This window comes from Macrobrachium rosenbergii, chromosome 43, assembly GCF_040412425.1.
Source record: "Macrobrachium rosenbergii isolate ZJJX-2024 chromosome 43, ASM4041242v1, whole genome shotgun sequence".
Lineage (NCBI taxonomy): Eukaryota > Metazoa > Arthropoda > Malacostraca > Decapoda > Palaemonidae > Macrobrachium > Macrobrachium rosenbergii.
Window position 1 is genome coordinate 14,244,822 of NC_089783.1, and position 25,947 is coordinate 14,270,768.

The 25,947-nt window shown below is 38.2% G+C and overlaps 2 protein-coding genes across 3 annotated transcripts in view; one reads left to right on the top strand and one right to left on the bottom strand.

The window, feature by feature from the left end:
- The window catches only part of LOC136828583 (cotranscriptional regulator ARB2A), a 323,128-nt gene that overhangs the window by 161,776 nt on the left and 135,405 nt on the right, over positions 1-25,947 (bottom strand). The window lies entirely within an intron of this gene.
- Positions 273-25,891, top strand: mRpL16 (mitochondrial ribosomal protein L16). Of its 2 annotated transcripts, XM_067086587.1 has the most exons (5): positions 273-493; positions 14,385-14,441; positions 14,626-14,786; positions 17,194-17,436; positions 25,590-25,891. In XM_067086587.1, exons 1-5 carry the CDS (start codon positions 418-420, stop codon positions 25,806-25,808), a joined length of 756 nt encoding a protein of 251 aa, XP_066942688.1. In that variant the 5' UTR covers positions 273-417; the 3' UTR covers positions 25,809-25,891. The 2 variants fall into 2 exon arrangements, with proteins under 2 accessions (XP_066942688.1, XP_066942687.1); XM_067086586.1 differs by lacking the exons at positions 14,385-14,441; positions 14,626-14,786; positions 17,194-17,436; positions 25,590-25,891 and adding an exon at positions 4,990-6,201 and having other exon boundaries at positions 311-493.

Here is a 25,947-nt window from a genome sequence, read left to right on the forward strand (position 1 = left end):
TAGTGCAACTGCTTTGAGGTTTTCCTCCTCTTACACCTTTCAAACCTTTAATTGTTAGTTTCCATTTCAGCACTGAATGACCTCATAGGTCTCAGTGCTTGGCCTTTGGCCTAAATTCTATATTCAATTCAATTCTATATTCAAGAAAATAAAGAGGAATTGATGATTAATATACTTCTATTTGTAGATCTGTCGAAAGGAGAAATTGAAAATAGGAAAGAATTTATAAAAGATTCACGGTATTATTACAGAGACAAACTTATTAAACAAACACAAATAAAGGATGCATAGAAAGAGCAAGGGAGCCGTTTCAAAGGCTAATCCCACCTACTTACTACTACTACTATTACGTAGGCCAGCCCAGGCCTTACGGATGTCGGTGTTTTGGTGAAATTGTTATTTATTTTAGTTGGCAGGATGGCATTAACGCTGTTTCCAAAACACTGCTTGAGAGCTCTTTCAAGAACACCAGTCAGTGCAATGTCCATGGGAGGTATGTGGAAATGAGCTCTACTTTGCAAATTATTATGCAACAGCCGTCGAGGCCAGGCGTCACGGCACACTAACCAGGCTACGTAAAACTTAGGCAAACTCACCCCTGTAGTTTGTTGGGGCCGAGTGTAGAACAACGGCAACAAGTTCCATAGACGAAAACAAACCTGTAGCCTGCAGTTATGTCCTGACCTGACCAGACCTTACTTTCCTAACCTCACTAGGACGCCGTGCCCTGACCTGGCCCGGGGCGGACGAAGCCCAAGTAACTCTAAACTTCGGAAAACCCTGATCGCATCGTTCTGCAGACTACTCGCTTGTCGGTATCCTCTGAAATTTTTAAATAATTTAACACTAAGCACCTGCTGACTTTTGGAACGAATGCAGAGGAAGGGGTCAAGACTGCTGTAGGCTATACCTAGTAGGCATTTCAAACTTACGTTAACCTAACCTAACCTAACCAAGGACACCATGTCTTAACCTTGCCAGGGGGGGACGGCGGTTGTGACCCCTTAGGCTACCCTGCATCCTACCCATTCTTTGTTACAGTCTTATATTGATTTCTGAGTAAATTTTTATTTTAAACCTGCTATTGTATTTTGGAGATGAAAAAATGGTTTTCTTATATTTTAATGTGGGCTTTGAACTTTTCCGGGTAATTCTAAGGAAGAGCTCAGCACGGAAATATTGTTTGTTAATGAATTTTATTTTTGACTGGACAGCATAGGAAATGGTGTATATATTGTAGTACTAGTGAGATAACTTGAGAAATTTATTGTCTTTTGTTTATGTTGTATATAATTTTCATCTTTGAGGGGCTGGTACTAAACGCAGCATCCCGCAAAGCTTCTTTCATGTTTAGTATGAGCCCATCGTGAATGAACGTAAAAACATGAACAAAAGATGGTAAATTTTTTATTAACCTATCTCTGTATAGTTCTCGGATTATCCCTCCTGTACTGCAATATATACATCCTTTTCTTTACTTTTCAGTAAAAAATTTCATTAATTAACTACAGTAAACCCCCCCCTATTTGTGGTCTCACTATTCACGGACTCACGTATTCGCGTATCTCTCTGTGGAACGTATCTACCCATTACTTGCGGAAAATTCGCCCATTCGCGGTATTTTTCACTGAGAAACATTCACTAATTACTGTATTTTCATATCATTTTCATGACTAAATGCACTTTGCTTCGACACAATATCCAAACCGTCGGTCCTTTACACTAGGAATTACTTTCAGCGTAGGCTGGAAACGGCCGTTAAACTCTTGAGCAGTTTGCATTTGGCCGTCATGCATTGCAGACGTGGTTTCAGATCTCTTGCCTGACTGTCGTTAAGCTCTTTATTATCCCGGTGGGATCTTAATGTATTTTTGTGTATATATTACATGTGTTTGATATTTATTAATACAAACCCATTATTTGTGATAACCATGCATAAGCCGTTGTTCCCCTGCGTCTGTGTCTCAGGTTTGACGGCCAAGGGCATATTTAGAGGGGCGTAACCGAGTGGTAATGCTTCTCTTCCAGTAGCCCTTTATTTAGATATTGTAGCGTTCCCCTGTGCGTTCAGAGATATTAGTTGGGACGTAATATCTTCGCTCCCCTACATTGATCAGGACATAAGAGTTCACTTCCCTTCTTGGGCTCCTGCCCTTCGTGTACAAGGGCATGACTACTTCCTTCCTACTTGTGCTGAGTGTTGTTTTCGCTGCCTGCACTATAGAAAGTTGCAGGGGATAGTTTGCGGGCATCATCGGTAAGTTCCGCCTCCACGGTGCCCTTGGTGGCCTCCCCTCCTTTCTTCTCTCTCCCTGTAAGTTCTTCCTTTTCTCTCTTTTGGTAGTTCCTCGCTGGGTGAGCGGCTTCCGTTCTCAACTACCACTCTGTTGGTCGTGAGTTCGAATCTCCGAGCGGCCAGTGAAGAACAAGAGGAATTTGTTTCTGGTGATAGAAATTCATTTCTCGCTATAATGTGGTTCGGATTCCACAATAAGCTGTAGGCCCATTGCTAGGTAACCAATTGGTTCTTAGCCACGTAAAAATAAATCTAATCCTTCGGAACAGCCCTAGGAGAGCTGTTAATCAGCTCAGTGGTCTGGTTAAACTAAGATATACTTTTTTTTCTCCTTCGGTAGAGATCTCTCTCCTTCGCCCTCTTCGCTTGCTCGTCGCACGAAGACCGCAAGGAGTGGGGGAGCGCTGGCAGGCAGTCAGACGACCTCTTCTAAGGGGCCTCTTCTCACTGCGTAGGGCAGTTCCCCTCGTAGTGAGAGGAGTCTCCCTCCACTAATCATCTTTGCTTTTTCTTTCAGGTTGACAGTGAGCATTGCAGGCACAGCAGTAGTCGGCTAGATATCTCAGGGGATATCTTGCATGAAGGAGTCCTGACGTTCATTTAGCATTGCTTCGGGATTGACCACAGTACCCGGTTGGAATGGCATAGTTCCACGTCGGGATCGTTCCGACTCTGTTCCCCTCGATGTGGATTGATCGCTGTCATTGCTGGCCTTCATGTATGCTGTGGCACTGACTGCCTCTGGTGTATCTGTTATGCTCCTGTTAACTCAACGACAGTCTCTGGGCAGCTCTTTCTGGTCTGCTGCCACAGCTGTCCTGATCGTTCCTGTCACTGCTGGTGGCGTTCATGTGACGTTTCTGGCCATCGCTGTAGCTCCTGCCTTCCAAACCGCTTCCGTAGCTCCTGCATTGGCTGTCCTGATCGTGCCTGCTGCTTCTCCTGGTGGTCGTGTCCTGGGCTGATTCTGTTGTGATCCTGCCTAGCTGCCCTGGAGGTTAGTATGTTTCGTGTCCACCATCCTATAGAAGATGTGGGAGTGAAGGTGAAGGAAGTCGCCCTGTGGAAGTAGCCACTGTCTTCTTAAACTTATCTTCGATTTTGTTTTTGCTGCCTCTTCCCTTCCTCTCCCAAGGTTCGAGGGGATCCTGGGAACTGGATAGACCTCTGTTGGCCGAAGGAGAGGAAAGCTGCTTCTTTCTCCTTGATGCCCTTGGACATCTAGGGACTGCCTCTTTCTGAGGAGGCAGTAGTCATGATTCATGATGGTCTGGCCTGATGCTGGTGAGTTACATAATGTAGTAGGCTATCTTATCAGAAGGCTGTGACTGGAGACTGTAACCGCCTATGCTTTCCCTAAAACAGGGGGTTTGGGAAGGTTTAGATCTGATTATTATTGAGATTATACTTGCCAAAAGATTTTATCTAACTTTAAATGGTTGTGTACAAAGAGGTTTCCCTGACTCTTCTGAGAGTATAATATTCATACATATACTTAACCAAACTCTCATATTGGGCCCTACCAATCTCTGCACTGGTATATGCTAGGCTGTATGGAAGGTTATAGTAGTCGTCTTTCCCTTGCCCACATATGTGCCACTGCAACTGACATTACCAGGTGGTGACTGCATGACTTTCAGTTTTTTCATTCTCATTATGCAAACACTCTGCAGCCTCTTAATGCATCCTCATAAGGGGTGAGAGTATTTTGTGCAGTAACAGACTGCAATTTCTCTTGTAAAGTGAATTGTTTTTCATTAGAAATGGGTAAAAACCTTACTCTTATAGCAAATTTCCCAGTTTGAAACAACCCTGCATATGTCCCTGTATCCAGAATTAAGTGAGAGGTCAGTGAGCTAAGCAGCTTGGGCCTCCCCTACTTTTGCCATGTGTACCTATAGCCATCCTGTTAGCTGTCCTACTTTTGCCATGTGTACCTATAGCCATCCTGTTAGCTGTCCTACTTTTGCCATGTGTACCTATAGCCATCCTGTTAGTGGTCCCAATGACCTGACCAGCTTCTGCTTTAGAGACTCTCTTATAGGCTGTTAGATGAAGGTTACCACAGTATATCCAGGAATAATGCACTTTACAAGAAAAACTACAGTTGTATTGACACCCTGTATCAATATTATAAAACCATGGAACCAAAAAACCAACTGGTAATCAAAATCAACTACCATGCATCTATTGAATCATAACCTCTACAGCTGGGAGGATCTTTCTGCTCCATGCCCAATTTGAAATACAGAAGTTATTTTTATACTCATAGTACTGTATCTTTAAAATTTCCTATCATTCTGTGACTAAAATCAAAAGAGTTGGTCTTTTTATTTGCTGTTTCTATTTATTTTTAGTGTTAGATTTTTTCTGTTAATGAAATTTGTATTTGTACTGTATATATATGATTTTTATGATCAAGTAATAGGCAAAGACCTGTTTATTGTTTCTTTTATACTGAAACATGGGTCAGATACAGAGGAATATATCAGATTTTTCTGTGAGTGTAATAGGATTCATTGTATGCATCTGGTCTTTCATTACTATTTTGTAATATGCTGTATAGGAGTTTTTATCATGACCATAAAATTTAATGAAAGGTGGCTCTTTGCTGTTACAGTACTAGTTAGTGTAGCATAACTTTAGCTTTACACTTATTAAACTACCGATAACAAATCTGTCCTGCTTGACAGGGACAGTTGATCCTCTGGTTCAGCGATTACTAGACGGATTACGAAGTGGTCAACGTGCAAGCTTAGCTGAAGCTATCACTCTTGTTGAAACATCACATCCTAAGAAGAAGATTCTTGCAAGACATTTGTTAACTAATGTGTTAAAGGATGCTCAAAATTCTCAGTACTTGCGTGGGCACAAGTCGTTCAGTTTTCGGCTAGGCTTGTCAGGACCCCCAGGAGCAGGAAAGTCAACATTCATTGAGACTTTCGGAAAATTTTTAACTGGTATGGGTAAAAAAGTTGCAGTCCTAACAGTTGACCCTTCCTCTGTCAGAACTGGGGGATCACTGCTCGGAGATAAAACACGAATGCCAGAACTGTCTCGAGATATGAACGCCTACATCAGGCCATCTCCATCACGTGGTCACCTTGGCGGTGTCACTCGTTCAACCAATGAAGCAGTTGTGTTGTGTGAAGCTGCAGGTTATGATATTGTGATTATTGAAACTATAGGTGTTGGTCAGAGTGAATTTTCAGTAGTTGATATGGTTGATCTGTTTACATTAGTAATTCCTCCTGGTGGTGGTGATGAGTTGCAAGGCCTTAAAAGAGGCATTATGGAAATGAGTGATTTGGTTGTAGTTAATAAAAGTGATGGAGATTTAGTACCTGCTGCTAGACGTATGCAGTATGAGTACATATCTGCTCTTAAATTCATTCCTCCCAAAAGCAAATACTGGAAAACACCAGTTAAGCGTATATCTTCCCTTACTGGTGAAGGTGTTCCAGAACTCTGGGCACTTATGCAAGACTATAATAAAATAATGGAAGACAGTGGTGAATTGATCAGGCGTCGTCAGTCGCAGCGTTGTGCCTGGTTGTGGACTCACCTTAAAGAAAACTTGATAAATTCCTTTTTAGAATTTCCTGAAATCAAGGAAAACTTAAAGAAAATGGAATATGAAGTTATGAATGGTGTCATATCCCCAGGTGATGCTGCTGATCTGCTCCTTCAGCAGTATCTCAGCAAACACCACTGTCAGGGAAAAATGTGAAATATGTACCTGTATTGTTGTGTAGTAACACCTGTTTTGTATACAGTAACTGAATGTATTCTCTATGGGACTCTTAGATATCTAGGATATTAGCCAGTCATTCCTAAAAGCATGAGTATTTTACTATTCTTAGCTATCATTAGTTTTCTTTGGATAAAATAAAGTTTGGCCCTTAGGATATGTATCTATAATCCCTGTCAAGAGTACAATACATTTGAGATATGCCATAGATTCATGGATAAACATAGGTATATACTGTATTTTCTTCATATATGTACAAATTTATTCTGCAGCAAATACAATCCAGTATTTTACATACAGGGTAAGCAAAGGCTCTTTATACCATTCAAAGGTGAATTTTCCCCTTAAGGTGTCAATGTTGGTTACAGAGTTAGAATATTTATACTTTAAGACAAGAGAGTCACCATTGTGCATACTTTCAGTGAGTTATTCTTTCACCTGTTTTGTTACTAGGCAAAAGTGATATCTTTGCAATGGGAGACCTGTGCTTTCTCCATTCTAACTGTCATAATTGTTTTTATTTATTTGGATGTAAGTGATTTTTAATCATAATTCTAAATTCTTAACTGTACTCTTGGTTCACTGTACAGTATGTGCATTGTATTACTGTACTGGATAATTTTAGTCTCAATTTTTTTCTTCTGGTTGATCACATGTGCAATTAAATAAACAGTAATACCTTTTGAGCACACGTTAGTGCACAGTGGCACCTCAGCATATTGGACAGTTTGGGGGTCTAGTCTCCCAATAAGTAATGAATACCCAATAGTAAAACCTGCATGATACTCCAAAAACATAGTTTATGTAGTAAATCTGGATTATTGATAGCCTAACCCATAGCTGGCGCTTATCCAAAAAACTTATTCAATTTCAGAGATTAATCTTCTTATTCAGTTCAAATGTACCATTAAAATGAATTTCTTCTAAAACTGAAGCCAAGCAGAAAACACCATCATAATGTAGCTGATCTGTTCCATCATCTTAAGCTTATTAAATTCATATGATGAAAAAAGGGCATAGAAATTGAGAGAGAGAGAGAGAGAGAGAGAGAGAGAGAGAGAGAGAGAGAGAGAGAGAGAGAGAGAGATTGAGAGAGAGAGAGAGAATTTCACGCACACATATGTAGACTGAAGCTTATATTAAGCACAATACTGTATTAATGCATTAAATACTTGGTAATAAAAACACCAAAGCTGTATTAAATGATGCACAGTAATTTTGTGTGTAATCTTACCCAGAATACAACATTCTTGAAATTTAAACAAAAAGGGACACAATGTCTTACGGTAAATATTCTGCACATTATGTGTTGCTTCTAGTGTTTTGTTAACATTTATTACCTGTTTTGTAGAACACATAATTGATCTTTAAACACACAACTTAGAATTTTAAAAGCTCAAAAGATGACCAATGATGATGCAGTCATTTTCAAGAGAATTAATTTTACCATAATTATTGCTTTGAAGTATTACTGAGAATTACCATAATGTGTATACTTTACATGCAGCTTTCATTTGTATACACTACATGAGTACAGTTACACTTTATTCAACCAAACACCTTAGAATTTCAGAGCATGTGCTCACAAGGTGAACAAAGAATGATGCTTTCATTTTAAATAAAAATTATTCTACAAAATGTAAATTTAACTTTCACTCCAGTTACATTACATTATGACCTTACAACACAAGAAACAATTACCACATACTTGCAGAAACACAGACACAAAAGATTGTGCAGAAACACAGACACAAAAGATTGTGTTTGATGTGAATGCAGAATCTTTATGAGTTGGAAACAAACAGTGACAGACTCAGGTGCTCCCAGAGTGGGGCATGATGGGTCCTTTACCCTGGGAATACAGAATTAATGATTACAGGTTTAGACAGGAAATCATCAGTCATTTGTTGCAGCATCTGCTATGGCTTTGCAGATTACTTTATTCTGTTAAGCACAATATTTGATTTTTTTTGGACCTGGTCGTATCTGATAAGCAATGAGATTTGTTAAGTTGAAGTCCCTAAGCTGAGGTGCTATTGCGTATATCTTGCTGGTGTATTTCGGTTGTCATTAATTTTTATTTTCACAGATTTATTTTTAGGGACATGTCCTTGAACAGAAGAGAAGACACGAGAATGTTTCATATCTGGCCATGTTGCAGGGCCATTGCATTTTAAGTGTACAGTACTTGAAGGATCAGAGTAACTGCCATATAACAAGACTTTATTCAAAGGTAAATAGAACAAATTTACAGGAGAGAAGTAGTACAGTACATTACCACACATAACTGAAAGTTACAAAACATTATTCATATTACGTTCACTCATCCCTCTTTAGCATTTTCTCCATTTGACATTGAGTAGCATGACTTTTTTTAAGATATATAACTTCAGAATTGTGGCAGAGAATCAGTGTGACAAGGCAATATAGGTAGGACAGAATCAACACTTATAGACAACTATGGAGCTAAAATATCACCCAGATAACAGTTTGGTAATTGATTACCATATATTCACTGATTATGGTTAGCAAAGCAATTTTTGTTGATGTAGGTATTAGGCCTTAAAATCAAGACACTTTCAAAAGGCTTTGATGAAATGGCCCTAGCGGGATGTATGAAATTATGGCTTAATGTATGCATATACAAGACAAGACTTATAGTTTTGATGTTCTCATTCAAGTCCGGCAAGTTTTTACCTGCACACAAGCCAGGTGAAATTATGCCAAGCTAATGCAGTCTTATAGTTATGGCGTTGTTACTGAATAGAAAATCCGGAAGAGTATGTTGGCATTGTGGGTCTCATTACCTAGACGATACATTGTTGCATGAATACCATAACACAAGATGCCATCTTGCAGCATTACGTTCCATTATGAGACTGTTTTAGTTTATTCAGTAAGAAATGTTTTTGTGTACAAATTGCCTCAGCATTGTTGAATAGCTCCTTATCACCAGATGAATGCCCACTTTTATTTCTTGGAAGCATTCTAGAAAAAAGTACAATGGGTCAAATATCCTGGCTTGAGTTTGGGTAGTGGCATGTTTTGGTATACAATATTGGTTTCATTGACAAATGAAGTCATCATCAACCACTTGCGTAATAGCTTCGGCAAAATTTTGTTTGAGACATTTGAAAGCCTCCACAACAGAAACATTGAGCGGAAAACTTGCACCTCTGCTAATGGATGAAATTTTTTTTGTGAATATTTGGTTATTCAAGTTGAGTAATAGAAAACATACCTAGGCCCCCAGAGAGAGAAAGCTTGGGACTGATAGGTTTTGCTGGGATTCTTGGTCAGGCTTTTTATCTCCACCACCAATGGAATAACCCATGAGATTTGCTGAATTCATGATAAGATATATGAACTTTTTGCAGCATCTAGCTGTTCACATAATAAACTGATGCCAATTTTTAATCATATTCAGCTAGATATTGTGCAGGTGTATATTACTGTATATGTAAATGTATCCCCAATTGCTTTTGCCATGATAATTTTATCAGTGACCTTGTGGAAGTCTACTTTGTTAATTGTTACAGTGAGCACAAAACCTTCCTCAAATAATGCACTATACTGTGGGGATCACAAGTAGTGTAGGGCTGTTTTCTATTCTAATATGGATTTGATTATAAGTATACATTACAGGCAGTTGTACTGAATGAGCAGATTTGCCTACTAAATTACAGTAGTCCCTCAGCTAATTAGATACAGTGGGTAGGCTATATAGCCTTCTGATAAGTAATGAAAATCGTATAGGATAGTTTAAACTTGAACATTCAAGATATCCCACAACCAACAGTAATGTACATAATTTTTTGCTAAAGTTGCCATGTACATTACACTTATAATCCAGTTTAAGAGACTTAGCTGTAAATTGCATTACATCTGCAAAGGTAGTCTAGCAAAAAACCATCATAATAATGTAGCTTATAAGCTAGATATTCTGAGAAGATGAGGTTTCATAAGCTTTGGATATCCTTGGTGAAGTGTTTATCATTTGCAAGCATTTGGTCACCATGACTTTCCTCTGGTGTCTGGTATATGTTAGCAATTCATGGGGGTATCTGTGGTGACCCACTTGTCCTTGTGATACCCTCAACAGTTAATTTAGTAAAATCAGAATTGAAAAATCAGGCTTCAGACTTAAAATGGCATCTTGATTTCACAGCTATTGGTGTATTGTTGTATAAAAAAAATTGCTGAAAATGGTAGTAGCTCTGACATTCTCAGTAGGTAAGTTGGATGGACAAGTTTGTGAAACTGGATGTGAGCACAAGAATTGTTTCAAAATATCAGCATCAGTGTTGAGACTAATGTCCATATTGAAAGTTATGGGTATGACCATTTGGACATGATAGGTGAAGGAATGAAATACAGTCTGTACAATGCAGTGACTAAGTACAGTATCTTGTATTACAAGTTGCTGTTGTGGGAACCCCTCTAGAGAGTAGAAGTCCTCACTTATACTTCTCTAGTTAATATATCACCTTGCTCTGAGCACTGCTATTGTTGAGTAAAACAGTTACCTCACCGTTCACTACAGCAGCTATGGTGGCTTTTGTCTATCTTAGTGGCAAAGCTGCTGAAAGGAAAAAAAGGATGGTCATGACATATTACCTGTACTGTACAGTATAGGACAGTAAATGTGTCGTTCATAGCAGGGGAAGTTTTTCATTCACTACTTGAATTTTTTCCGAGTTACTCTGTTTTCTTTTGGATGGTCATAGAATCAGCAACTACTGTATTAACTAAATTATACCAACTAAATATCTCAATGCTTCTGCACTAATGCCAATGCCTAGGCTAGTACAAAAGCTGTGGCCAAATCACATGATTTGTTCTGGTGTTACCTTTTGCACACATATACTGTAACTATAAAGAATTAGTTATGAGAACAGTAAGAGAGAGAGTAACTGAAGCATGGGAAAATGGCACGAGATGGCTACATTACTGGTGAATGAAAATATCCTAGCAAAGAAAAGGTCTTGTGAAGAGTGAGTAAAGCCTATTTATACAGTACAGTACTACTCTGTGCAACAGGAACATGGGGACTGACAAGGTAAATTGAGAATTTTGAAAAGGTGTTGCTATGTAATGTTAAGGTTTATGGTTGGAGTACAGTGAGAAGATTGTATTATGAGTGAGGAATTGGTGGAGAAATTTATTATCAAAAAGGTGCAAAATTACTGAAATATCAAAGATTGACATTCATTTGGACATGTGATGAGAAGGTGGTCAGACAAGCAGTTGGTATGGAAGTAGCAGACTGAAGACCTGTAGGAAGGCTCAGGAAAGTGTAGAAAAATGGGCTAGATGGCTCAGGAAAGTGTAGAAAAATGGGCTAGATAAAGTTTAGCCAGTTTGAGGGGGAAAAATTGACATTAAAACGTTTATGATAATGATGATCTTGAGCACTAATGTTGGAAGATTTTGCTGGAATGAAAACATCTCCGATGTTACTGATTTGTGTGAAAAAAATGGTGTGCATAGATGTCAGTTTTAGGGTTGACACATGGTTTCTCAAGTAGGGGTACAGCAGCTTGATTAGTGGTTGATCCAGAATTGCACCAGCCTTGGTGGTGTTTCTTGGTTTATAAAATGCCTTTTGTTTGGACTCAAGCTTTCACAGGCCAGAAGTTTGAAAAATGTTTGTTAATGGCACCAATGCTGCATTGTATTTCTTGCATCGGAATTAGCATCAAAGTGATCTAGTTTCAGAGATTTCCCATTGGTATAGCAAGATAGATCTCAAGTTAAAAAATACTGCATAAAAAGTAGTAAGAGTGTTTTATTCAGCTTGAAGCAAAAACAACTATAAAATGCATAAATTACTGAATAATTTATTTATAAATCAATTCATATTACAGCAGATTTCCGAAGAATTTCTTTGTTCAGCAAGAAAGCATTAGACTCATTTCATGAACTATCACTTACAGGGAGAAAGGTGCAATACACCCCCCTGCAAATAGCTAAAATCTGCAAATACTTAAAACCCCTCTACAAAGACTTAGAACTGCCCATTTTGATAGTTTAAACACAGAAAAACCCTGTAAAATGCATATACCTGAGTATTTTAATAGTTTTATCACAAAAATTGCATTTATTCATGAAAATTATATGAAAATACAGTAATTAGTAAATATTTCTCAGTGAAAAATACAGCGAATTTTCCGCGAATAATGGCTAGATATGTTCCACAGAGAAACCCGTGAATGCGTGAGTCCGCGAATCATGAGAACGCGAATACGGGGGGTTTACTGTATTGACCAACATGTCAGTTGAATTTGACAATTGACTAATTTACTCAAACATTTTAGTTCAAGTTGATCAGCCTGTAATCTGAATAGCTCATTTCATTGTAGAATTTGTGTTCTCATCATTATTTCTGTTAGAGAAGAGATTTTTTTCATTGCTTAATGGATCCATAAGACAATCCTTATATGTACTTATGAACCAGGCTCATTTAGATATAGAAGTGAACATTACTGTGGTCATATTAGGCTTGGATGTTCATATGATCTTACTTTTTTTAAGGTACGGATTAAAGTCAAAGATGGTCTTACCTTTACTATTCGAGGGGCCTCAAAAGTAGATTCAACTAATATTGTATTGTTGGAACAAGTCAGGAAATTCCTGCTTGGGTGAAGTTTTGAGATTTCTTGGTAAATCTCAGAATTGGTATGGTAACCAAGTGTGGAACAAAGCCTCTTCCAAGTAGCTCACAGATGCCATGGTCACCTGTGCTTGGTAATGCTTATTGAAACAAAAGCTACAGAACTAAGAATATGAATGACTGAATAAATGATTTATGATTACTAAAACTGACATCACAACATCTAGGTTATTGATGCTGAACAGAACTAAAAAGTGGTGGCATTAGTATAGCAGGTCATGTCAGAATTGAGACGTGGTGGCATTAATAGAGCAGGTCCAATCAGAATTAAGAAGTGGTGGCATTAGTAGAGCATTCAAATCAGAATTTACTGGAGGATTTATAGTGTCATAGTGTTGATTAAACCTTGAAGGTATCAGCAACTGTAGATATACATCAAATTGCAAATGAGGCACCACGTTGGCTCTTATTTACAACTCTAAGTAAATGAGGATGGTATTGCAGTTCAGAATCAACATTATCAGGTTGAATTTCACAAATTGCCTAAACTGAAATTAATGCGCAATACAGTGCCTTATCTCAGGGTCATTATACCTGCTGCAAGTTATCCGTGGTCAAGTGATAAAATATCTACCAGAAAAACTGCATATGACACTATTTTTGGCTCTTATCACTGCTCATGTGTAAAGGTTTACTGTTCATTATGAAAGAGAAGCTATGATAAATCCCCAAACTATCCTGTATCTTTAACTGTCAGAGGAGGGTGGAATCACACCTTTCTTTGTTCACCAACCTCTCAAGGCTAGAAAGGTGAATTGCAATATGTAACAAAGAGTAAGATAAAGACATTTGGGAAATCCTAGATCTTGGAATTTTCACTGCTTTTCCTTTTATTTCAAGAGAAAGTGTCATTCCAGAGCTCCTATTTTAAGAAGCTGGTTCCACAAAAGGCAAAATTTAATTCATTAGTTCCTGTACAACTATAGGGGGATAGTCTCAAAGTCCCGTCAATGCACCTCATGTGGTGCACTTTAGGCATTACTTGGGGTTTTTTGCAGCGACCCTTCGGCCCCTAGCAGCAACCTCTTTCATTCCTTTGACTGTACCTTCTTTCATATTCTCATCCGTCTTACTTTTCACCCTCTCCTAACAGTTCTTTTCATAGTGCAACTGCAAGGTTTTCTTCCTGTTACACCTTTCAGACCTCCTTTACTCTCAACTTTCTTGTCAATGCTGAATGACCTCATAGGTCCCAGCGCTTGGCCTTTGGCATAAATCTTATATTCGTATTGTAATTTTTCTTAACTCACTATTGTAAATAATGCAGTACTCTCTCTCTCTCTCTCTCTTGAATACCAGATGAGTTTGAAATTAACCAGTGAGCCAGTTGTGTAAGATAATGCATTAGCTATTACTGTATAAAGTGCAGGTGAAAAGACACAGACTGAAAAAATATTTTTCCTCTAACTAGAGTTGACTACATTTTTTTTTTAAATGTCATTAAATACTGAATTAGTTTTTTTTTCTTATGATAAATAATTGATTTTTAACACAGGGTGTGACTGGTAATTATTCCAGTAGGGCATTTGCATGGAAAATTTAAAATATTTTTGCTCATTGTCAGAGTGGCAAATAGTCAACTTAAATTGTACCTCATGGTTGTGTCTGGTGTATGTTTTACTTTTGCCATCTTTAATTGCCTCTATTTTTCTGTTTCATGCAAGGCACATGGATACAAAAAGCAGAGTATAAGAACTTCCCCAAGCCTCCAAGTTATGAACGTGAGTACTGCATCTATATTTACTTTTTTTTGTTTGTCTTACTGAATTCAGCTTTCCATTACTTTTCATTTTATGTGAAAATGGTTTGGTTAGCATATATTTCAGTGACATAGGAATGTTTACACCATATATTATTTGTGCAAGTTGAAAAGTATATTTAATACTGTATTTTCATTTTTATCAGACATCACCATACCTAAGGAACGACAGAAATTGCGCTTCCTTGAAAAGGTGCCTCAATATCCCCCTGGTGTTAGAGCCCCGAAAATGACAAGAAGAATAGATCTAATTCAAGGGGAGGAAGAAATTCAGAGGGATCTATTGCATGGACAATATGCAATTATTGTAAGTTTTTCTACCTTTCTAGTATGAAATAAAGGCAGTACTGTACTGTAAGTTTCATATAAGTAATTTACCAAGTACTGTCATTACCTAGTTAATGTTTCTACTCGTGCGGGAGCCTTTAATCAAAATTCGCAGTAGAGCTTCTACTGTTTTTGTGTAGGTGACAGGCTCCGCCCACTATCGGAGCGTCTGGGGAAAACAACTGGGAGGTAAGCTAAAGTTTGTTTCTGCTGGCTCATCGTACACATCAGCGCCACTGCGGCAGCTTTTTCATGGTTTTCATTTCTATTTTGGTGAAGTACAATTGCTCAGTTTTGGTAGCCAACAAGTTTTTGTCAGCTTATTAGCATTTTAGCATTTTTGGATTAGTTACCTAGTTTTTTGGCAGAATTATATCTGATTTTAGCACTTCTAGATTTTGCTATTGCAGCGAAGGGTATAAAACTAGGTTAACAAAATCTTGTTATGGTCCTCATTCAATATGCAGTAATTGTAGGAGGCAAGAATATAGTAAAGAAAAAACTTGTAATGAATGTTCTTCTTGGAATGAGAAGAACTGGAAAGTGCTTAAATTGCACTAGATAAATTAGAGAGGGATAGGAAGAGGAAGGCGGCTTCTAGAGCCGAGAGACGGTCACTTAGCCTAGAAACAACTCCTAAACCTAGTTTAATAGCTAGTCCTGCTCTTCCTTCTACTCCTCTTCCTGCTTTTTTCCTAATACTAGCCCTCCTACTATTCATCCACCTACTTCTCTTCCGACCCTAATACCATTGCCAGTCTTGAATGTAGGTTCGATAAGAAGATGATGTCTTGTAGTTAGTACTGGCAGAATTGGGAGTGTGACTGGAAGTGATTATGAACAAAGTGTTTGCCAAAATACTCCCCTGAACCTGGGAGAAGACATACCGGAAGTCCAAGGGAGGCCAAGGGGTTTGCCCACCGGTAGTCGCCCCCTCAGTCGAACCTGTTGCACGCTCCCAGGTGTCGACAGACAGCCGTTGGAAAGGCGTCTCATTGGACGTGTATCAGTTGTCTTCCAGTTCCGACGATTCCAGCACGGAAAAGAGGCACTGGAAACTATACCTATATTCTTCATGTCCGCTTAAGTGCCCTTCAGCTGATGTGGGTCGTCGTTCGATCCACTTCCAGTTAAGCGGTATAGGAATGCCAGTACAAACCCACAGCCTTCTTGTAGTTACGCAGTGAACACTTCTGTCCATGCCCCGGTATGGGATAGTCCAGGGGCCTTCTCACCAGTCCCGATATACAGTACAGTCTTTCAGTCAACGTTCTGGAGATGCAAATCTATCTTCTCCTCACACTACCTCAAAGACATAGAGACCGCGTTTAAAAATTGTAACACTTCTTTAGGACCTTTATCCGTGGCTGGCATGGTGTTGGGAGAGGAAGCATAGAGAACTCTCTGTTCCTTTGCTGTCCACTTGCCTTGACTTAAGGTTTTGAGTTTGTGGGAAGCCGGTGGTTACTTTGTGCCAAGAGTACCCACCAGTTTCATTTTGAATGGTTTGGGTTGTGGTTTTAATTCTGTGGTGTAGGTGATAGTTCTTTTGTATTCTGGTCTATGCCCAGGGCAAGGGCATCTTTTAAACTTTGTCAGCATACAGTGTACTTCCTCCACTGCAAAGTTCCCACTAATGTATGGGCGACCTTTGGCTAAACTGCCATGCCTACTATATATAGTTTGAGAGAAGTGCCAACCAGAGGCAGTACCTATCTGCAGTAGCTCTCTCAACAGTTAAGGAAACAACAAACATTTATTTAATATTAGCAACCTTTCTATTTCACATTCATTATTTACTTAATGCTGTGGAGTAGAATATGTCCATGCTCTTTCCCACTGCCTAACAAAGTGGAATTAGCTCTGTAATTACTTGGTAAGTTACTTATCTAAAAATGACATGTTTATGATAAAGTTTTATATAACCAAGTAATTACATGATCGGAGCCCGCCCTCCTTCCCTCGCATGGACATTAGAACGTGAAATGAATTGAGCTCTCTGCTATGTTGTTTTAAATTTTTAAGCTGCCCTAGGTTAGGAACCAATCGCTGTGTAATTATTTGGTAAGTATATATGAAGCTTTATTTTATCATAAAAATGTCATTTTTGAATATCCACAGCTTTATAGTATACAGGGCTTTATTGTCCATAGAAAATGATATGCATATGTCTTCTGTAGTGTGGGAATTCAGGGCCAAAGGTCCATTTTTGAGCCTTACCATTCTGTAGCCTGACTAGGCATGAAACTCAGCTTCTAGTCTGGAGTTTTACTCAGAAGAGATTTACAAGTAGAATCCTTTTGAAGGTGACTTGCAACCTTTGTGACATATTATGATAAAAAACTTTTACATGGGATAGGATATCTAACAAGCATTTTTCTTTTCAGGCAAAAAGAGGGGGCATGCTTAAGTGGGGTCACATCGAAATGATCCGAATGGGTATAGCTCGAAAAATAAATACAAAAAAGATGTTTGCAGTTTGGCGAATAGATTCACCTTGGTTACCGAGAACTAAAAGAGGTCAAGGAAAACGTATGGGTGGTGGGAAAGGCTCCATTGATCACTATGTCACTCCTGTAAGGGCTGAGCGGATTATCATTGAGGTTGGAGGCAAATGTTCATTTGAAGAAGTAAGTGTTGGAAAAGATATCAGGTTGTTTTAGTTGTGTACATCCCTAAATTTCTACACTTATTTTGCATTGCCAGTGAAATCTTATATTCACCAGAGAGGTTATGGTAAGGATGTTGCAAATTTAAAATAATTTGTTCCTTGATACTTAATATGGTGGTATGAGACTGAGTAAACACTAAATTAATTTCATACTAGGTAGAGCAGCATGGATCGTAAGTTATGAGAATAATGTACTATGGGTGCTCTTTTTCATTACTAGTAAATTCATAGTTTGTTTGATTTACAAACCCATTACTTACATTAGCCCAATTCGTGATCATTACGAATCCTAGACACTCCATTCCTGAGTATAAAGTCCTGGCTGACTGGCAGTGCCTGCCACGTGTGTGCATATAGGCTGTAGGTTCATAAGGTAAGAATTTAATTTCATGTGTGTCTACCTTATTGTTGGTAAGTTGTTTTAGATATAGCTGAGTTTAGCTTTGATTTAATTTATATCCCTTTAATTCTTTTTCAGTAACAATTTTGTGGTTGGTTTAATGAGACTGAGTAATTTTCAAAGAATTTTGCATCCTACATGTTTTGTTACTGGCAATTAGTGTTTTGTGTTATCCTCTTACTGTTGGCTTAGGATGAACTTTAAATGGTTATCAGACCATTTTTATTAAAACTTCTGCTTACAGTACTTTCAGTACTGATTCTTTGGTATTTGATACTTTCATTTTAATAGGTGAATGCTACAGTCATTGCAATAACCACTTTTTTTAACCTTTGAGCATGAATGAAAGTCCCATTAGCTGGAACAAATTGGGACACTTACTGAGAAACAATGCAACTTTAGCCTCTGCTGAGCAAACCATTATTGAAGCATTGAACAGTGGTGCTACTATAGTCATTTTGTTGAAAAGCCACATAAATAAACATTGGAAGTATCCAGAACTATAGTTGAACAACAGTACTTCACTCCCTAGTATGCTAAACAACCTCATTCAGGATACATACATATTAGTAACTAGTGTTTGTGTTGAAAAATTGGACTACTCTCACATTTGTAATACTGTATTTGATATTAAGATTAACCAACAACTTGATTGAGCTGCAGTTTAATTTTTACCATTCTGTTAGGCAAGCTTGTTTATAAAATTCAAAGTCAGTAAAAGAATGATGCGGGTCTAGTCATTGTACTAAACATACTTGTACAGATATCTTTTATATGTATGTACATACAAGCTTAGTGTTATAGGGCTTATTTTTTTTTTTAGGTCCAACACATTGCTGACTCAAATGTTACGAGGAAATAGGTGTGGCCTTACTATTCTTTTCATTTTTAAGCACATAAATACATGATCCTGTGTAAAATGAAGAGCGTATAGCTATAGTAAATAGCTTAACTAAGAATTTTTATATCACTGAAAGTTTGTAAATACAGTAGAGGGATTCTGAAATACATTTTCAGGAGGTGATTTGAAAGCATAATTTGTGGGTTGATGCTGCCCCCCATTCAACCACATGTCTTAACTTACATCATTATCTTTTTCAGCCCTTTTATCTGCACTATTTATGCCATTTAATTCCCTCACAAATTGCAGGTTTTGTTGTAAATAATGCCTGAAAAGCAGTTAAATAGTAATAAATCTCTCAAAAGTTAAGAATGTTTGTGAAGTTTCCACTTATAAAGAGGAAATAAAAATCTTAGAGCTTTACAGAATTAGTGTAGCCGTTGCCAGATTTGGCTGTAAGTTTGGTTAGGACAAATAGAGCATCCATTCTGTAAAGGACAATGGAAAAAATCTGTGGAATTGTTGGTGTTAATCCAACTACCACACAAATGGTCTCAGGTTTGTGGTAAAGTGCTTACAAAGATTGGGAGAGCATTAAGCTTGAACATAGAAGATGGTCGGTAACATGCTTTTTAATGTCAATATCACATGTGGAAAAACACTTAGCCTGATAAACACTACAGTAAGGAGATGTAGGAGAATAAGAGGAAATGGTTTAAGACTAATAAAGAGTGGTTGTCAAGCTATGTCAAGTGTTATAACCTCAAGAACTTGAAAGATCTTGAGAGAATCGGCATTCTCAGATCTCAAAAAACTCATAGAAGAGAGAGGGAGAATGGCTTCAGAGCAAGTCATACTTACATCCATAAATTTCAAAGTTTTTGGCTTCAGTGACAGCCCCATTTTTCTAGGGATGGTTCCTTTATGCCCCATTCTTGAAATGAATAAATATTTCAACACAAGGACTTCCATATCAGGTCCTCCTTATAATTGAATGATCCCAGCTGTTCTCAGTCTGTGTTTCATGGATGGGAGTGGAAACATATTCCTGTCTCTTAGCACTTCAGCACTCCTGTAGTCACTTGATCAAGGTACTATCAAGTGAATTAAGATCATTTATTGTTGCCTTATACTTGGGAGAATTTGTGATGTCTTGGATGTTAACTTTGACTGCAGTATCAAAGTTAGCATCCAAGACAATACAAATTGTCGTGAGATGAACCAACGATAAATTACCTTAATTCACTTGATAATACCTTGATCAAGTGACTACAGGAGTGCCGAAGCGCTAAGAGATGGGAATATGTTTCCACTCTCATCTTTGAAACAGAGACTGAGAACAGCTGGGATCACTGAATTATAAGGAAGACCTCGAAACTGTTATAAAGCTTGAAACACTAATCACGTGTTTGAAGTCAGTTTGTTTGGGAAGTAGTCAGTGGCTTCAATGGCTTCCCTACTATTGATGCAAAAGTCATGTTTTGAATGTTGCAAGGGGGAATTGGTGAAGAAGGCCTCTTTGTCACGATCATGATCAACATCAAGGCAAACATAGAGCAGGTTATAAGAACTCTTACCAATGAGGAACTTACAAATGTTGATGATGATGATGAGGCAGAAGATTTACAGAAGACAGCCATCAATTTGGACACTTGATAAATTTTCAGCAATTTTTCAATTGGCACAAGTTTAAAATTATGCGATACTGAAGTATAATCCTTCATTGGAACGAAGCCTCCATATCACTCAAAGTATAATAACATTCCTATAGTGACCACAAGGTTTGTTTCCTTATAAAAATAAAAGAAGAGACAGCTACTATAATCAATGGTTTTGCAGTTATGAACCCTTGACCTTCAGTGCTTGAAGATCCTCAGTCCTCAACTGTAGTCTTTCCTCCTTTTTGTTTTGGGATTCTAAACTGCTTGATTTTGTTTGTTTGGCATTGGTGGAAATTTTTTAGTACAGTAATATCCTGAACTTGTGCAATTTGAGTTGCTCGAATTCACAGACACAAACTTTTCATTGGAACCTAACTAATTGTCATACACAAGTTTTTCACAGACACGCAAACATTTGCGAATCCTGAGAAACCCTGCAAAAGTGTTTATGTTTAATTTTTTTTTGTAATTTATAAGTTTTCGAGCTTTTATGTGTAAATTAAATAACATTAAATAATAAAAATAATCATCCTCTCTCTCTCTCTCTCTCTCTCTCTCTCTCTCTCTCTCTCTCTCTCTCTCTCTCTCTCTCTCTCTCTCTTACTGAGATGAGAGAATTTTTATGGTACATGTATACATATGTTTATTAGTTGTATGATAAATTAATTATTTATATAATAGTAAGTAGCTCATTGATGGGTTGGTTAAGCAACATTGGGCTGGTCAGACATTGGATGGGTGACCACCCTCCTCGGCGTTGATTTCTTGCAAAAGGATCTTTACCACAATTTCCTCAGTCTACTATGGGTTAAGTAGCAAAACTCAGCAATAATGTAAAGAAATGAAAGAATAAACGACGACATAAATGGAACCTCTGGCAACAAAAGAGCTTCATTGGGCAGCCAGGTATACAGCCCAATCGATGAGGAGGACTTGACCACCACAATGACAGTAACCAGCAACCAGAGACTTGAGCTACAAATGCAAACCAGAAGGAGAAATGGACAAGAGAAGAAAATGAGGAAATATGGAGATGCTACATCAGAAGCAACTCCACAGAAAGAGGATACAGAAGAAGACTGGTCAACATCTGGAATGAGAGAAATAACACCCTTCAAACAGAACAGAGGCTGGTAGACCAAGTAAGGAACTGGAAAGAGAAATAACACCCAGCAATGAAGGACAAGAAGACAAACTAAGAGATGATGACACACAAAACAACAGGAATGATGAGCTACTGAACAGCAACACGAGGACACACCGAAGATGTAACAGAGAGGTTGGAATGGGCAGAAAAGATCAGACAATGGATGAAGCCAGATACAGAAAGAACAAGATCCCCTCCATGAAAGCCTACAACACAAAGAAACTAAGGGCGAAAACAAGTGAAGTTGATGAAATAATGAGACTAATACACACCACCAGTATCACAGAAACAAATAACCTGGCATATGCAAGAGCAAGACTAGTAGTAGAACTCATGGGGATACAAACACCAACACCACCATCACAACCAGCTCAACAGAAACCAGAACAGCAACCACCTTGGAAAAGGCGCCTGGAAAAACAAATCATGGCAATGAGATCTGACTTGAGTAAACTGAAAGAGATGGCAGAAAAGAGGCTAAGAAGCAAGAAGACAAGAGAGGAACTGAATGAGAAATACAAAGTACAGGAGAAGGACTAAACAACACAGTAGAAGATATAAAACAGAGGCTTAAAGCCAAAGCACATAAGATCCAAAGGTACATGAACAGGAATAAAGGATAACAACAGAACAAGCTCTTCGGAACCAACCAGAAAAGACTATACAGCCAGCTAAGAAGGAAAGACAACCACCAGGAAATTCCTGAAGCCAAACCAAGTAAGAGACTCTGGGAAAATATATGGAGCAATCCGGTATCACACAACAAACATGCAGCATGGCTCCTGGAAATCAAGGCAGAAGAAATGGGGAGAATAGGGAGCATAAAACAAAGATTCGCCCAGATCACGACAGACACAGTAAGACACCAACTACAAAAAATTTCCAACTGGAAAGCCCCAGGTCCTGATGAAGTCCATGGATACTGGCTCAAAAACTTCAAGGCCCTACACCCACGAATAACAGAACAACTCCAGGATTGTATCACAAACCACCATGCGCCCAAATGGATGACCACGGGGAGAACGTCCTTACAGAAAGACAAGAACAAGGGAAATATAGCAAGTAACTACAGGCCTATCACCTGCCTACCAATAATGTGGAAGTTACTAACAGGTATCAGTGAAAGGCTATACAACTACTGTACCTTAAGGATATAAACACCATCCTCCACCAACAGAAAGGCTGCAGAAAGAAGTGTAGGGGCACAAAAGACCAGCTCCTGATAGACAAAATGGTAATGAAGAATAGTGAGAGAAGGAGAACCAACCTTATCTTGGCATGGACTGACTACAAGAAAGCCTTCGACATGATACCACACACGTGGGTAATAGAATGTCTGAAAATATATTGGGCAATGGAAAACACCATCAGCATCCTAAAAAATACAATGTGCAACTGAAATACAGTGCTTACAAGCTTTGGGATAAGACTAGCATCAGGAGAGGGATGTTTCAAGGTGACTCACTGTCCCCACTACTCTTTGTAGTAGCCATGATTCCTAATGACAAAAGCACTGCAGAAGATGGACGCTGGGTACCAACTCAAGAAAGGAGGCAACAGAGTTAACCATCTGAAGTTCACGGACATCAGGCTGCATGGTAAGAGTATCAAGAAAATAGATACCCTAATCCAGACTAAGGATTGTATCTGGGGACATCAGGATGGGGTTTGGAATAGAAAAATGTGCCTTGGTCAACATACAAAAAGGCAAAGTAACAAAGACTGAAGGGATAAAGCTACCAGACGGGAATAACATTAGACACATAGATAAGACAGGATACAAATCCCTGGGAATAATAGAAGGAGAGGATATAAAACACCAAGAGATGAAGGACACATTCAGGAAAGAATATATGCAGAGACTTAAGGCAGTACTCAAGTCAAAACTCAGTGCCGAAAACGTGATGAAAGTCTTTTAACCCATGGGCAGTACCAGTAATCAGATACAGCGCAGGAGTAGTGGAGTGGACGAAGGCTGAATTCTGCAGCATAGACCAGAAAACTAGAAAACACATGACAATACACAAAGCACTGCACCCAAGAGCAAATACAGACAGACTATACATAACACGAAAGGAAGGGGGAAGAGGGCTACTAAGCACAGAGGACTGCATCAACATCGAGAGCAGAGTACTGGGACAATATCTGAAAACCAGTGAAGACGAGTGGCTAAGGAGTGCGTGGGAAGAAGGACTGATAAAAGTAGATGAAGACCCAGAAATATACAGAGACAGGAGAATGAAAAACAGAACAGAGGAATGGCACAACAAACCAATGCATGGGACAGACTTAAGCACTGGCCAGCGATGAAACATGGTAATGGCTACAGAGGGGAGAACTCAAGAAGGAAACAGAAGGAATGCTAACAGCGCACAAGATCAGGCCCTAAGAACCAGATATGTTCAAAGAACAATAGATGGAAAAAATATCTCACCCATATGCATGAAGTGCAGTATGAAAGACAAGACCTGTGTAAGAAGCATCAGCTAGCTTGCAGTAATAAGCGGTACAAACACCAACCTGATGGAGTGAAAGAAAACGATCAGGCAAAGATCCTCTGGGACTATGGTATCAGAACAGATAGGGTGATACGTGCCAATAGACCAGACGTGATGTTGATCGACAGTCAAGAAGAAAGTATCACTCATTGATGTGGCAATACCATGGGACACCAGAGTAGATGAGAAAGAAAGAGAAAAAATTGGTAAGTATCATGACGTGAAAATCAAAATAAGAAGGGTATGGGGTATGTTAGTGGAAATTGTACCCATAATCATAGGAGCATGATCCCAAGATCCCTGAAAAGGAATATGGAAAAACTTGCTGAAGTAGCTTTAGGACTCATGCAGAAGAGTGTGCTACTAGAAACAGCGCACATAGTAAGAAAAGTGATGGACTCCTAAGGAGGCAGGATGCAGCCTGGAACCCCACACTTTAAAAATCACCCAGTTGAATAGGATGACTGTGATAGACCCCCAAAAAAAAAAAGTAAATAATAATAATAATAATAATATAACTGAAATAACAAAATTTATACTGTGTACAGTATGTGATACGTATTTTAAACAAACAAATATCATTCCCTGATCTTTTGTGAACTTGCTCGAGGGCAAAGCTGTCAAATATGTCTAATTAATGTGACAGGAAGGAGGAGTGTTGCTGATAGCGGGTCAAAGGATTCCTAAGTAATTCTCTCTCTCTCTCTCTCTCGCTCTCTCTCTCTCATTCGTAGTTAGTGCTCACACGTATTTTAAAACTTATTACTATTTCTCTGTATGACTTTACGTGTACAATAGAAAATTTTAAATTTATCTAATTTTACCTGTACCATCTGCGACTGTAAATGCGCTAATTTGGCAGATACAGTATTACATTCTAAAACATAGAGACAACTAAGAGTTGTATTAGTCCAAATAAAAAACACTGTTTATTCATGAAAAATCATTTCAGAACAAAGAGAAAGAGACATATTAGAATAAAGTAGTTCTTAAAAAGGAGGTTGAGAAGACTTCTAAAAATAGATTGGTCAGAAGGGGGAGAAAGAGAATTAGTATACATAATCTTCACCCTCCTATTTTTTAAGTCATCCATTTATTTCTTTTTTTAAGGTTAATGTATTAAGCTAACTTTTAAATGAAATTACAGTAACTTTAGTTTCATTTAAAAGTTATCTTAATACTTTGGGAGCATGATTAAATACTTTGGGAGCATGATTAGGGTCATATTTAGTGTTTAAACTCTAGAAATGCAGCATTTATTATCATTTTTAGAGACCGTGCCAAACTTACGTGAAAATTCGTTTTGCCAGAGGAGTTCTGGAAGCTAACCTTGTGTAAGTTCGGAGTATGACTGTATTATAAACTAATTTAGTTTTATAAAACTTAGCTAACTCAGGCACATTATACTGTATTTCTGACAATAACCAGAGTACAATTGAATTCTGTAAAATTTCTTAAAAAAGATTGGAAGTCATTTTTTGCTGGGTTTATTTGTCACTTTTCAAGTGCTTTTTCTGCTTATATAGTACCTAAGTTACCTTTAATGAATGTTTTCTCACCCACAGGTGTATCCATTCATGAAGATGATTGCTGAAAAGTTACCTTTTCCTGCAAAGGTTGTAAGCAAAGAAATGCTTGAGGCTGAACGAGCTGAGGAAGAAAGGCTGGAAAGAGAAAATATCAATCCATTTACATTTAAGTACATCATACAAAATAACATGACTGGTTGCCAGATATGGTTGAAGGATGTGGATAGAAAATACTTTGGAAAATACCCAGCCTAACATGTGTTCTACACGCAGTTGTGATGTCCGTAGTTTTTGATTATGTAAAAATTTTCAAGTAAATAAAGAGATTTTTTGGTTTTTGCAATATTTTATAAACCTTGAACTGTAAGTGTAAAGTTTAGTAAAATATTTTTCC